Here is a 13902-nt window from a genome sequence, read left to right as displayed (position 1 = left end):
TGGGACAGGTTCAAAAAGAGATTGAATGAAGGCTCAGGGACTATATAAGTTGAGTGAGTTACAGTGAATGCAGCTCACCCATAGCAATGGTGCCAAAACCACATAGCACCCATTGATTATGGATGGACTATCACCAAGTCAAAATCTCATTCATGTCCTCTTCCATGTTTGGAAGACTGTAGTGAGAATGTGTGACAAGCAACTTATATTTCTAAGGTGGACTTACACAGAAGACACAGGCAGTGAAGGAAATTTCAGTTGTCATGATGCCAAATGGACTTTTTCAGTTTAAAGACATGAAAAACACAGCAGCCACATTTCAAAGGCTAACCAATAAAGACACTTTCTGATCACCCAATTATGTCAATGGTCTGGTGACTTTTATTCACTTATGGAAAGAACATTCGGAGGATCTATTGGAATTGCTCAAATTACTTCAGGAGTCAGGTGATCAATCGCATTTAGAGTGAGTTCACAAAAGCCCATGTCACCTTCCTGGGCCTTGTTAATGGACATGGACAGATGGCCCCATGGGATGTGAAAACCAAGGGTATTGGGGAGTTTGCCGTACCATTGATACAGTGGGAAGTCCTACAATTCCTGGGGCTGAGTGTTTTTTATCAGAAGTTCTTGTTGAAGTTTAGCAGTGTGTTTGCTCTGATGACTGACTTATTGAAGAAGGACAGAAGTCTTCAGTGAATGGAGAACTGTCAGAAGACAGTTGACAACCTGAGAGCTGTGTTAATCACTGCCCCAGTGTTAGCCACACCGGATTACACAAAGTCTTTCAAGGTGGCTATTGATGTGTGAGATGTGGGTGCCAGTGCTGTTCACTTGTGAGATGATGCTGAGAACATCTATTGGGTATTTTTCCAAAAAAAAGAATAATGGTCAGAAGAAAGATTCCACAGCTGAAAAGGAGACTTTGAGCTTGGTGCTGGCGTTGCAACATTTCAACATTTATATTGTCAGGAATGTGTCTGAGACAATTGTACACACTGATCATAATCCATTAAAGGTTTTGGGAAATTGCAATAATAAAAATTCTAGACTATTTTGGTGGAGTATATTATTGCAGCCATTCAATGTAAAGATCCTCCACGTGGCAGGATGAGAAAATATAATTGCCAATGTGTTGTCATCACTTTGATGAAGGGGGAAGGTGGTGTTTGGTGGTGGGATCAAACAGACTAAAACAGTTGGTAATAGTGCGTGTTCACATGCTTAGAGTCAATGTAATGTATACATGTTGTAGGGTATCAGTAGTGTGTAATGAGAGGTTTTTAAAAATGAAGTCATCTTGGTATATTGATGGCTTATTTATGTCAAGGGGACCAGGTGTGTCAATGGTGTGGCTTTGGGAGGTTTATTTTGTCCTTAATTTTAATTGAAGAAAAGTTGAGGCAAAGGTGTTAGGAAGTCTGCTCCAAAGGCAATAAAGTAAACAACTTTTGAGACCTCCTTTTTTATAAAGTGGGAAAAATAGCAGCAGGGTGAATGGGTGTGGTCAGGTTCCCACAATCCCAGGATTTAAGTTTTACCTTTCTGCAGTTGTTGGAGTCTTGAAGCTGGGTGTGGAAGCTGTTATTCCTCTCTCTGTTACAGCTAGAAACTGGAGTTATCTTCCTGCTACACGATTGGATGTGAGACAAACTGTTTTACTGAATACACCTTTGCCAAGGGGGAGTTTATGGAATGTTGATGTATTGGAACAGTTACTTAATAACTAATATATCGATCATTTTTAAGCGTTTTGGTACAGGTACAATTAAGTCAATTCTTTTATTTTTACTTTGTCTGTATTTTAACTGTGGTGCAAAAGTAAAGTGTGTTTTGTTTTAATATTAATTAGTTTAACCAATCAAATTGCATCTGGAATGCAACACCTTCCACTTACTTCTAAAAGAAGAAAATAGTTCAGGTCGAGACGATCTTCTCAGCGTACCTTGAGGGGTTTTGCTCTGGTCTGTAATACAAGACAGAAAGGGACTGCTCGGGATATGATAAACAGACCCCAGCAGGAAGAAATGGAGTCTGTATCCAAGACTAAACCACTAGATAAGGCCAGAGACTTCCAAAGTAATAAAATGACAAATCTAAAGGCCCTGTATTTGAATGTGCACAGCATTTGGTACGAGACAGATGAACTGAGGGCATGAATAGAAATAAATAAATAAGATCTGATAGCCATTACTGAGTCACAGCTGCAGGATGACACAGACTGGGACCTGAATATTGAAAGATATGGGATGTTTAGGAGGAACAGGAAGTTGCGAAATTTGAGGTGTGGTCATGTGGACAGTTAATTAATGACAGTGTTAGCACAGCAGAGAGAGATGAGCTTAGTTTCAAAAACTAGGAAGTAAAAGTGGTTTGAGTTGAGGCAAGAAATGATAAAGGCCACAAGACACTGGTGGGAGTGGTGTACAGGCCCCGAACAATAACCACATGTGAGGGTGGTGTATAAAAGGATAAACAATGGGCACCTTGTCAGAAAGGTGCAGTGGTAGTAAGGCAAGGTGGCAATCTACAGATAGACTGGAAAATCAGAAGGTGAGAGAAAGTATATCTCAGTCACAGCTATCACAATGTGACTTAAAGTTGAGGGAAAAAGGAATGAGTCAAAGACAAGTATTTTAAACTGAATTAAGAGCAATTAAGTGGGCATGAAAGCAAGGCTAGCTAAAGTCATAAAAGATCACACAACATCAACTAAATTTGAAGTTGAACTGCTATAAATGAAATAGGAGATTTTTGCAACATAAAAATTGGGTGTTGCATATCTTTGACCCGTGTGATACAATGTGGCTGTTTGAAGCAGTGAGGGTCGTATTTGACACAAAGTGATACAATAATCTTGAATTGAAGAAATACAGCATGAGAACAGTCTTCTGACTGGATAAGGTGAAGAGTGCTAACAATCTATTAGAGAATGCAGGGCAGCAACTGAAGTGAGAATCTTCTAGAGCTTCCAGACAGAATGTCTCCATCTCACTTTCTCTCTTTCCTTTTTTCAGTGTTGGAAAAGATGTCAAAAAAGCTTAAAATTAAAACAAAACATAACAAGAAATGTTGAAGATTAATCTGATCAAATATTGAATAAAAGACTCACTGTCACCTGACTGAAATGGGATGTAATTGTTGTTAAAATTAAAAACTCTGTGAGAGAATGGCTTTCCACTTGATGATCTGGACTTCTGATCTATTGCATTTTGCTTGCCCTGTCGATGTCCTTTTCACACCCACATTATTCAAGTTTAACCATTTCTCTTCTGCCTGCCTTTATCATGATTGAGTGTGTATATTTGATGTTTTAAAGGATGTAGTTTAATTTGCAGAGTAGTTGATTATTAATCTTTTGTTTTTCTCTGTTTTTATTAAAGTTGTGTGTCACAATAAAAGAGTTATTTTCTGTTAATGACAAAACCCGGCTGGAATTGCTTTTGTCGGGAGTGGCAGTCAGTCAGGCAAATCATTGCTCACCAAATTTTGGCCTCATTAGGATTTCATACATTTCTACACTTTGCAACAACTTGTGTAAGAGTGAGACACAATTATCAGCACTCTCTTCCCAGCTGAGTTGTGACAACTTGAAGTGTCAAATTATGAAAGGGGGAGGTCAGCAGAAATTCAGTGGCAGATGTGTAATGGGATACTTCAGAATATACATAATAGGCACAATCCAACAAGAGAGGCTGAGGGTAACTCAAACAGGTTAAGGTATTACTAACTGAAAGAAAAAAACATATCATTGCACAAAGATAGGAACCAGCTCAGAGGACTGCACGGAATATTAAAAAGAGCACAGTACGATGGAGAGATTAATGAGTAGGGAAAAGTTAGAGTATAACAGAAAGATAGCTAAAAATATAAAAACAGATAGTAAGTCTTTATATAGATATTTTAAAATCAAGAGTTATCAAAATGAAAGTTTGTCCCACAGAAGAGGAATCTCAGCATGTAAGGAGAAAGCAGATGAATTGAACAGGTATTTTACATTAGAGTTCAATAGAGATGATGCAATTAACACGACTAAATATAGTTGCAGTCGGGACACTAAAAGGAAGGAAGAACTCAAGAAAGGTGAAAGCACCAGAAATGAGTCACTGAGCAAATGTTTGGAACTCTGGGTTCAGAAATCTCTGAGTTCTGATGAACCGCATTCTCAAGTCTGAAAATGAATTGCCAGTGAGACATTTTATGCTAAATCGTTCAAAATCACCGGGACTCTGGGAAGGTTCCACGAGATTAGAAGAGAGCAAATGTAATATCATTATTTAAAAAGGGAAGGAGATTGTAAGAAACTACAGGGATATCAGGCCCACATCTGTCATAGCAAAGTGTTAGAATCTATTATTAAACATTTGACAGCAGTGCGCTTGGAGAAATCATGTTAATCAGGCAGGGTCAACATGGTTTTGTGTAAAAGGACATTGTGTTTCCCCAATATATTGCAGTTCTTTGAAGAAGCACCATGTACTATAGATAAAGGGGGATGTCCTATGTCTAGATTTTCAGAAGGTATTTGAGAAAGTGCCATATCAAAGGCAATTGAGCAAAACAAAGCTTTCTAGTGCAAGAAGCAATGTATTGGCATGGACAGAAGATTAGTAAAATAACATGAAGTGGATAGCCAGCATAAATGGATCATTTTCTGGGTAGCAAGAGGTAATGAGTGGTGTGCCACAGGGATCAGTGCAGGTGCTGCAACTGTTTAAAATGCAGCAATAGGGACGATGCAGTGAATGAGGGCATGGTAGCTACATTTGCTGATGGCAAAATGCGGGATTGGAATGTAATTTGTGAAGAGGACATAAGGAGACTAAAAAGGGATATAAATAGGTGAGTGTATTCCTTAAAACCTGGCACTGCAGAAGTATTTTGAACAACACTGTCCTATCAGTATTTCGAATGACCTTTTGGTCTACAGGGACTGGCGTCCCCTTCAGGACATTCAACAGAAGATGCACTCAAAGACATCTCGTTATTTCCAAGTACTGGGAGAGAGCACAGCAACAGGAATAATGACCAAAAATGCCCTGGTGCTGCAAGACAGTGATCTCCAACTGCACCGTCTGTGCCATTCATGGACAGGAGAGGAAAGAACACCTTTGACCCTGCTTTTTTCCAGAAAACAATGGGAACTTCTCGGCATTGATCTCTCTCAGAGTCAGAGGCTGATCTTCCTCGTTGTCATTGCTTATTATTTCTGACACATACAACTACAGAAGCTGAATCGAGTATTCTAATGGACTGTGTTAGCCTCTTTAAAAATCATGTGTGGGATTCCAGATGTAGTCATCTTTAACAATGGACCACAAAGCCACAATTTGTCAATCAGCCTTTTGTCATCCCTCACCATGGTAACACACTGGAAATCAAGTCCTGCTATTCTGGAGTTTTCACAAAAGATGAGGTTTTAAACAGAAATATACAAAATCTCGAAACCACCTGATTTTCAGATGTAGGTTGATAGAAGTCATGGACCAGGTTACATCACTGAACAGGAAATCATTATTTATTACAATTCATTAGAGTCTGGCTGCAGGGAAACAATTCAAGTCAATTCAGTAAACTCTGCAAATTAAACTCTGACCCTTTGTAAACTTAGATGTGGACAGACAGCCAATCATAAACAGAGCAAAATAATTAAGTGGGCTGATGAAAAACTGGGCAAAGCTCTGTAGTTTTAGTTCCCAAGATCTGTTGGGTTGGCTGATATTTCTCCTCCACTTTCCTTTCCCTGAATGTTTCCACTGGTTTGGAAGAGGCGCAGGGTGGCTGGTTCACTGCTGAAAATTCTCTAACACAAGCAGTTCAAAGGCACAACTTGCAGCATCTGCTTCAAGGAAAGGTCAGCTGGTTTTCTTCAGATTTAAAGTGGCTTTTTGCAGAGAACTGACAGAGAGTGAGGTTTGGGCTGTTGCAGATCTGCTGATGTCTCTTCTGGTCTGACAGACTTCTCTCTCCCTTACGCACAACTGAGCTGTCCACCTCCCTGACAACCGATTACATCGTTGTCGGCAGGCAGAGGATCGTTGTCATCGATGAATGGTCCTTTGTCGAACACCTCATCAGTTTCTCTTGTCAACAACCCTCAGTTCCAGTTTGTCAGCACACTGTTGGAACACACAACTAGATAAACAGTGTTCACAAAAGGTGTCCAATGGTTTCCTTTTAAAATATTTGGTCCTTCTTCTAAGGCCCTGGATTAATGCCGGCACTAAAAGGTAAGGCAGGACAGAGTGTCATGAGCCTTTAGCTCTGGCTGAGGGGACAAAGCACAAAATGGCAACACAAGGCAGAGCTGTCAGCATCCAAGTCAGTTCAGTGAGTGCTGAGAGAGCAGGTGAACAGCCCTGAGATACAGCCTGGGCCAATCCCTGAGCTTGTTCGTGTGACAAATTACAACAACATTCCAATGAAAGGTGCCAGTGCAATACAAATTGCAGTATGGAAGTGCAGAGCCGTACAGCCTGTGAATTGGAGAGGGCCCATAATGATGCAGTGAGGCTGGAATGTGTTTCTTACCAAGGAGCATGGATATAGGGTGTGTGCAGACACTGCCCATGGAGCGTACCTTGAGATGTTGGTGCCGAATGTCCACGATGGAGCAGTGAGGTAGAGTCACCAGGCACCTGCTCTAACTTTAATGTCAGGCCTTTCTGGTTTCCAGTTTCTATCCAGAAGGTGGGAGAAGAGAAATTGCAAACCATTGAGGTGAAATTAAATAATAATGAGGGTGATAATGAATGATCATCCATACAAATTGATCTCTCACTGCTCATTGGTGAGAACCCCTTCTCAATGTTCAACATTTAATTGGAAAATGGGAGTTTTTGTCTTGACATCAAGAAGGTCCTCTCTGGACTTCTCAACGGATTATCCAAACATAGGCCCTCATCGTTAGGGGAGGGCTCCAGTCTGTGTAAATAATGTACACAATCCATGGTGATAAATTCCTGCAGGGACATATAGTGGAAATGGTTCATTCTTTCCTTACTCTAAGGATAGCTACTGAGCATGTGCAAAAATGGAATGGAGTCCTCACAGGAAGCAGGATGTGAGGAAGGATTTTATTCCATTCTCCCAGTTTCTCCATTTCTGTGAAATCTGTTCTGATTATTCCACATTCCACCAAGGTACTTCTGACAAGTCTTCCCTTTTATTCAACCGATGACTCCCCACCCCATGGTTGAAAGGGTCCTCGGTCATATATTGAACTCATTTCACACATTTCTACACTAATCCCATCCCCTTCTCTCCCGAGGATTCCCCTTGTCCTCATATTCCACCCTACCAGTGACTGTGTCCATCGCTCGCTATTTCCACCCGCTCCAGTAACACCTAACACATCTACCCCACCCCACCATGGGCAACATTCCATTCGAGCTGCTCCATCTACAACACACTGGTCCATTTCTCCGTCACTCCTGTCACACTTTTGTCAATCCCGAACCACTCCCTCCCTTCATAAGGAACCCACAGTGTATCTTCCCATGTAATTATAGAAGGTGTAATACTTGCCCTCGATCCCCTCCCACCTCACAGCCCGGGGTCCAGAACACACCTTTCCAGTGAACAGCACCTTCCCTTGTACTTCTTTCCATCTAATCTACTGATTTTGTTGCTCACAATGTAGACTCCTTTACATTAATGAGACTAAACACAGACTGGGTAACTGCTTTGAGGAACATTGCTGCTTTGTCCACAAGGATAATCCTGATCATCTGTTTGTTTGCCATTTTAATGAACCATCTTGCTCCCGAGCTAACGTTGCTGTCGAAGACCTGCTGTCATGTTTCAGGGAGGCCCAACATAAGCCTCATTTTCTGTTTCAGTACTTTCCAGCCTTTAGCACTTAACATTGAGTTCAACATTTTCAGACCATGAACTTTGTCCTCCACTTTGATTATCCTCCTTCCTCTGTCGTGTCATTCCCATTCCCTCCTCCCTCTGTTCCTTCTTCACTCCATTCCTCCCTGTCTCTGTGTCAGCCTCACTCTGTGATTACTCTGAACTCAATCGTGTTCATTCACATCTGCCTCTGTTCATAAATCTCTCACCCTGTATCACACCCGTTCGTTAGGGATTACATTGTAACAAATTTTCAATGGCAGCTTCCATTCTAAATGTGCACCGAGGAATCTTGGAGTAAAAAGTGAGGTCTGCAGATGCTGCTGATCAGAGCTGAAAATGTATTGCTGGTTCAAGCACAGCAGGTTAGGCAGCATCCAAGGAACAGGAAATTCGAAGTTTCGGGCCAGAGCCCTTCATCAGGAATGAGGAGAGTGTGCTAGGCAGGCTAAGATAAAAGGCAGGGAGGAGGGACTTGGGGGAGGGGCGATGGAGATGTGATAGGTGGAGATATCAGCGTTCCGCAAAGACCACTCACTCCATGACTCCCTCGTCAGGTCCACACCCCCCACCAACCCTACCTCCACTCCCGGCACCTTCCCCTGCAACCGCAGGAAAAGTAAAACTTGCACCCACACCTCCTCCCTTACTTCTCTCCAAGGCCCCAAGGGATCCTTCCATATCCGTCACAAATTCACCTGCACCTCCACACGCATCATCTATTGCATCCGCTGCACCCGATGTGGCCTCCTCTATATTGGGGAGACGGGCCGCCTACTTGTGGAACGCTTCAGGGAACACCTCTGGGACGCCCGGACCAACCAACCCAACCACCCCGTGGCTCAACTCTTTAACTCTCCCTCCCACTCCACCGAGGACATGCAGGTCCTTGGACTCCTCCATCGGCAGAACATAACAACACGACGGTTGGAGGAAGAGCGCCTCATCTTCCGCCTGGGAACCCTCCAACCACAAGGAATGAACTCAGATTTCTCCAGTTTCCTCATTTCCCCTCCCCCCACCTTGTCTCAGTCGGTTCCCTCAACTCAGCACCGCCCTCCTAACCTGCAATCCTCTTCCTGACCTCTCCACCCCCACCCCACTCCGGCCTATCATCCTCACCTTGACCTCCTTCCACCTATCACATATCCATCGCCCCTCCCCCTAGTCCCTCCTCCCTACCTTTTACCTTAGCCTGCCTGGCACACTCTCCTCATTCATGATGAAGGGCTCTGGCCCGAAACGTCGAATTTCCTGTTCCTTGGATGCTGCCTAACCTGCTGTGCTTGAACCAGCAACACATTTTCAGCACTGAGGAATCTTGTGCAGGTTTGAGAGCACGAGATTATATCCACACACACATGAACACACAGAGACAAAGGTTGTTAGAGTTTGAAGCATCCAACAAGAAGGAAAATCCATGGAATGTTTCTCAAAGCGACAAGGATATGGGGAAAGGAGTGAAAGAAATGGGTGTGAGTGGATCATTCTGACAGGAGCCAGGGCAGGTCTGAGAAGTTCAGTGGTCATTTTCCTGCTTCCAGTTCTATAATTTTAATGCTTCTACTCCAGTGTTTGGGCTGTGGTTTATCAAGTGTAAGCAAATCAGTTCTGTTTTTCTTCACCGCTATACATTAAACGCCGTGATGTAATCTGTTTACTCCAGTGGCTGGAACTAATTACAACGGTTACATCAGCCTCCTGGGCTCAGTGAGTGTCACTCACCTGGATTCATAAATGGCTTCACTGACTGAGTGAGCTCAGAGCGTTAATGAAACCTGTTTGATACTGAAGGAAACTCAAATTCCCCACACAACATGAATCTGGTGGATCTAATGTTTCTGCTCTTTGATATTGAGCCCATTTTCTATCCCATCCTTGGGGTCACTGGAGTTCTGTGTGAGTTATTGTAACTGTTGCTGGTTTAACTGCTCTGATAATGTAACTTGTTGGGATAATATTTGCTGCATACTTATACATTTACAGTTTTATATCAAGTGTTGTTGATCATAAACATTCCTGATGTTTCTCCTTATTTTATTCATAATCTCTCCATCACTAAGGGCATGGAGCCAAACAGGGTCAATTTGCTCCAGTCAATGTCTTTGCATTTATTTACCTATGGAATTAAATTCTAGATAAGTATATATTTATTGATTTCCAGAACCTGTTTCAATTATTTCTAAGCTTCAGTGAGGATACATTATATTCAGATGTAGTTTGCACCATTGAAGCAAAGTGGAAAGATGCCCCTTCATTGGAGTGCCTATTTCCCCATGTCTGCCATGTCAGGGGCAAACCAATGGTGCCTTTTCTCAGCCACCATGCAGGGTGCTCTGGACTGACGGAGCCTGCCCAGGTGCACTGTGGGATTTTAAAGTTAGCTCAGCCACAAGGGGTATCAATCAGTCCATGGACATCCATTGAGTGCCACATTTTTCTGGGAATGGAATATGGGAGGTTCAGAATAGAATTGAAAGTGAGGGATAACCTATGGGTGGAGTGGGTCATTAATGAGGTGTATTTAGTGAGATATGGAGGGAAAAGTCATGGGGCTGCACAGCAAGAATCCCTGAAAAACACTTGACAAAACTTGCACTTACCCAAAAAAAAGCTTTATAATTTTGTACAAATTATGTTCTCATTGTGAATTGAGAAACTGACCTGTTGATCTATTTGAACAATATCTTCAGCCTGTTTATTTCATGTCAGTTGTACAATTACAACTTTTTATTGCTTACACTATTTACTCACATTTTCATGGTAAAATTTGATGTGACCTTTTTTTTAACACTTACAGCTAACCTAATTGCAATCCTGACACTATCACGAGGGAAGTGTGGTCTTTCTAAAGGTGTTACTTGGTACCTGATCGCTATGGCTGTCGCAGATCTGCTAGTGGTCATTATTCAGGTCATACTGGACAAGATGAATCGCTCATATCTACACATTGTATTCTTCTTCTACCCTCCTGGTTGTAGCATCAGAGACGCCATTGGTTCCACAGCTGTAAGTAGCTCAGTCTGGTTCACAGTCGCCTTCACCTTTGACCGAATGGTGGCTATTTGTTTCCAGAAACTGAAGACAAAATTCTGCACTGAGAGAAATGCAGCTGTCATTATCACAACTGTCAGTTTACTGAGTTTATTGAACAAAATCCCATTGTATTTTAAATATGAACCATACTTTTGCAAAATAACCTATGAATACTTCTACTACCTTGTGTGGATAGCTTTTGACTGGGGAGATCGAATTTTAACTCCAGTACTCCCTTTCTTCCTGATCCTGCTGCTCAATGCTGTCACCGTCAGACACATCCTTCTGGCTAGTGCAGTCCGCAGGAAGCTGAGAGGACAACAAAACGGGGATAAGCCGAATGATCCAGAAATGAAGAATCGAAGAAGATCCATCATTTTGCTCTTTGCCATATCAGGCAGTTTTATCCTGTTATGGATCACTCGTATCATAACTCTCGCAGTTCAAAGAATTACAGGATGGTACATTGGAGCACCAACTGGATATTGGGTGGGAGATTGCATGGGAGCAATGCTTCAGTTATCCAGCTCCTGCACCAACATGTTTATTTACGCAGTCACACAGAGGAAGTTCAGAGAGGAGATGCTGAATACTTTGAAATATCCCTTCATCACCATCCAGAATTCCATTAAACGATAGGAACAAAGCTGGTCAATGTGAGCACGGTCTCTAAAGGAATATTATTGTTCATCCCCAGCTCAGCTGCTGTTGAATCGGAGCTTCCAAAGAGATTTGAAACTGAGAATCAGATTGTTCCTCAAACAGCATTAACAAACCATTCAACACAAGTGTGTTCTGAGGGTGTCTGCTCTTGCTCAGTAAAGATCCATGATTACTTTGTTCTTCACATTTGGCCCATTATCAGTTGATGGATATAATGTCAATTTCCACTTCATTTTGGAAAATATTGTTTCTTGCTCAATATAGATCACATTGTTTTATGGTGTAATTTTACAATTGAATTGGAGATTGTATTATTAAATGCTATTACCATGAATCGGAAGGGTCCATTATAACAGAGCCGTCATTGAAAACTGCTCTACCATTGGCTCCATGACTCATGCGTGATAGTCCCTTACAATAACAGTAAGATCTTAACTCTGATTAAAACTTAAATTTTCCAAAGTTCTATTAATTTTAAAATAGTTATAAAAATGGATAGGCCTCGTATAAGACAAAGTTCTAAATTGGAGTAAGGCTAATTTTGATGGTATGAGACAGGAACTTTCTCACGATTAGGGACCAACGGTAAATAGAGATATTGAGGCTCTGGTCAAGATTCACACTCCACCAGGTGAAAGTCCAACAGGTTTATTTGAAATATAAAACTTTCACAGCGCTGCCCCTTCATCATATCAAGAGCAAGCAACACCCACTGATGGTCAGACAGATCAAAAGATCCATCCAAATGGTGTGAGTAGAGTGTCGACAGTCTGAATATTAGGTCTTTGCAGATGATTAAGAGTATCAGACAGTGTGAGGAAACTGTCAACAGCTGAACAACAAGTGAAGGGATGACCTAGAATCCGATTAACTGAGGTAGAGAGACCATCAAAGTGAATCAAAAACCAGGGAGTATTGGAGAAAAACCAAATGGCTGGAATAACATGCTGGGTATCAGAGTCACATGCTGACAGTTTAACCAAAGTAATGAGTAATCCAAAACTGTACAAACTAACTAAGCTGGAGAGACCAAAGCAAGTTATCAAGGAGATATTTCAAAACATGACAGTAAGGAAGAGTTTACAGATACAGAACAGTGTAGTGGGGTCACATGGAACGCGACATGAACTCAAGATCACTGTTGAGGCCATCTTCATGGTTATGGAGCTTGGCTATCAGTCTCTGCTCGGCAATTCTGCATCGTTGTGTATCTTGAAGGCCACCATGGATGGAGCTTACCTGAAGATCAGAGTCGCAATGTCAAATCAGAACCTCTGCCTTTTACAACCCATTCCTAAGAAAACCAAGGACAATCTAACCTTGTTAAAGGAGCAGCATTGTCACAAACACTAGAGGTGATTAATAAGGCTCTGGGTCTATCGAGTGTTCAGTTCACAAAATGCAAGAACTGAATCCAGTGAGGATTTTGACTGCAGTGAATAGATAACACAATTATAATGAAATGGGGAACGCATCAATCTTTGCAACTCTTTCAATTACTCAGTCTGTGATTCAATCTGTACCTTTCTTCAGTGAAACACTTTGAAGGTGTTAAAGCTAATGGCTGAGCCACTGAGATCAGATGAGTGAGCTTCCTGGGTCAGGCTTGAGTACTCTGTTCAATAAACAAGAGACTGGAAGAACACAGCAAGCCAGGCAGCATCGACAGTTGGAGAAGCCAATGTTTTGGCAATTAATCCCTCTTCAGGACTAGATGTGGGGTAGGAGACGCTATGGATACAGACATAGAGGGGGTTTTTGGTGGGGTGAATGGTGAAGTAGTGATAGGTGGATACAGGCGGCGGGTATGATCTGGTTTGTCAATGGGAGGAATGAATCCAGTTGGTAGTTGGAAGGAATGGTCAGTGGGTGGAATGGAAGGGAGTGAGTGGGGCAGGAAAGGGAGTCAGGGGATGGGTGGGAAGATCATTTGAAATTAGAGAACTCAACATTGAGTCCTCCGGACTGAAGGCTGTCCGGGTGAAAGATAAGGAGTATCCCGTTGTCTGGAAGGCAACTGGTTGGTTGTCTGGGCTGTTAAGGGTGTGAGAGGCAAGACATCCCAGGGACGGTGTTCATTGTGAATGATTAGGGAGTCAATTTTTAGAACTAACCAGGAATTTGAGCGGGCTAGATTACTCTGACTCTTCCAGCTGGAGGTAACTCAGAACCATTGACATCTCAAACTCAAACTCCAAGCTGGGGACATCTTCAAGAGGGCTGGGGGAGATGAGATTCCACAAACTAGGTTATTACCGCAGTTCTGACTTTTAGGTTCCGACTGGGCCCAATAATTTAGAGGCACTGAGATGTACAGCACAGAAACAGACCTTTCAGTCGAACATG

General features: G+C 42.2%; 1 protein-coding gene across 1 annotated transcript; it reads left to right on the top strand.

The window, feature by feature from the left end:
- Positions 1-10734: 10734 nt before the first annotated feature.
- Positions 10735-11532, top strand: LOC132819578 (probable G-protein coupled receptor 139). The gene has a single exon (XM_060831148.1). The coding sequence runs from the start codon at positions 10735-10737 to the stop codon at positions 11530-11532; it is 798 nt and encodes a 265-aa protein (XP_060687131.1).
- The last annotated feature ends 2370 nt before the right edge of the window (positions 11533-13902 follow it).

This window comes from Hemiscyllium ocellatum, chromosome 10 (genome assembly GCF_020745735.1).
Source record: "Hemiscyllium ocellatum isolate sHemOce1 chromosome 10, sHemOce1.pat.X.cur, whole genome shotgun sequence".
In the NCBI taxonomy this organism is placed as follows: domain Eukaryota; kingdom Metazoa; phylum Chordata; class Chondrichthyes; order Orectolobiformes; family Hemiscylliidae; genus Hemiscyllium; species Hemiscyllium ocellatum.
The sequence above is the reverse complement of the archived record's forward strand: the minus strand, read 5'-3'. Positions and strand labels throughout refer to the sequence as shown.

What these genes read in the sequence shown, in the direction of transcription:
- LOC132819578 (XM_060831148.1), top strand. Translation starts at nt 10,735, where the DNA reads ATGGCTGTCGCAGATCTGCTAGTGGTCATTATTCAGGTCATACTGGAC.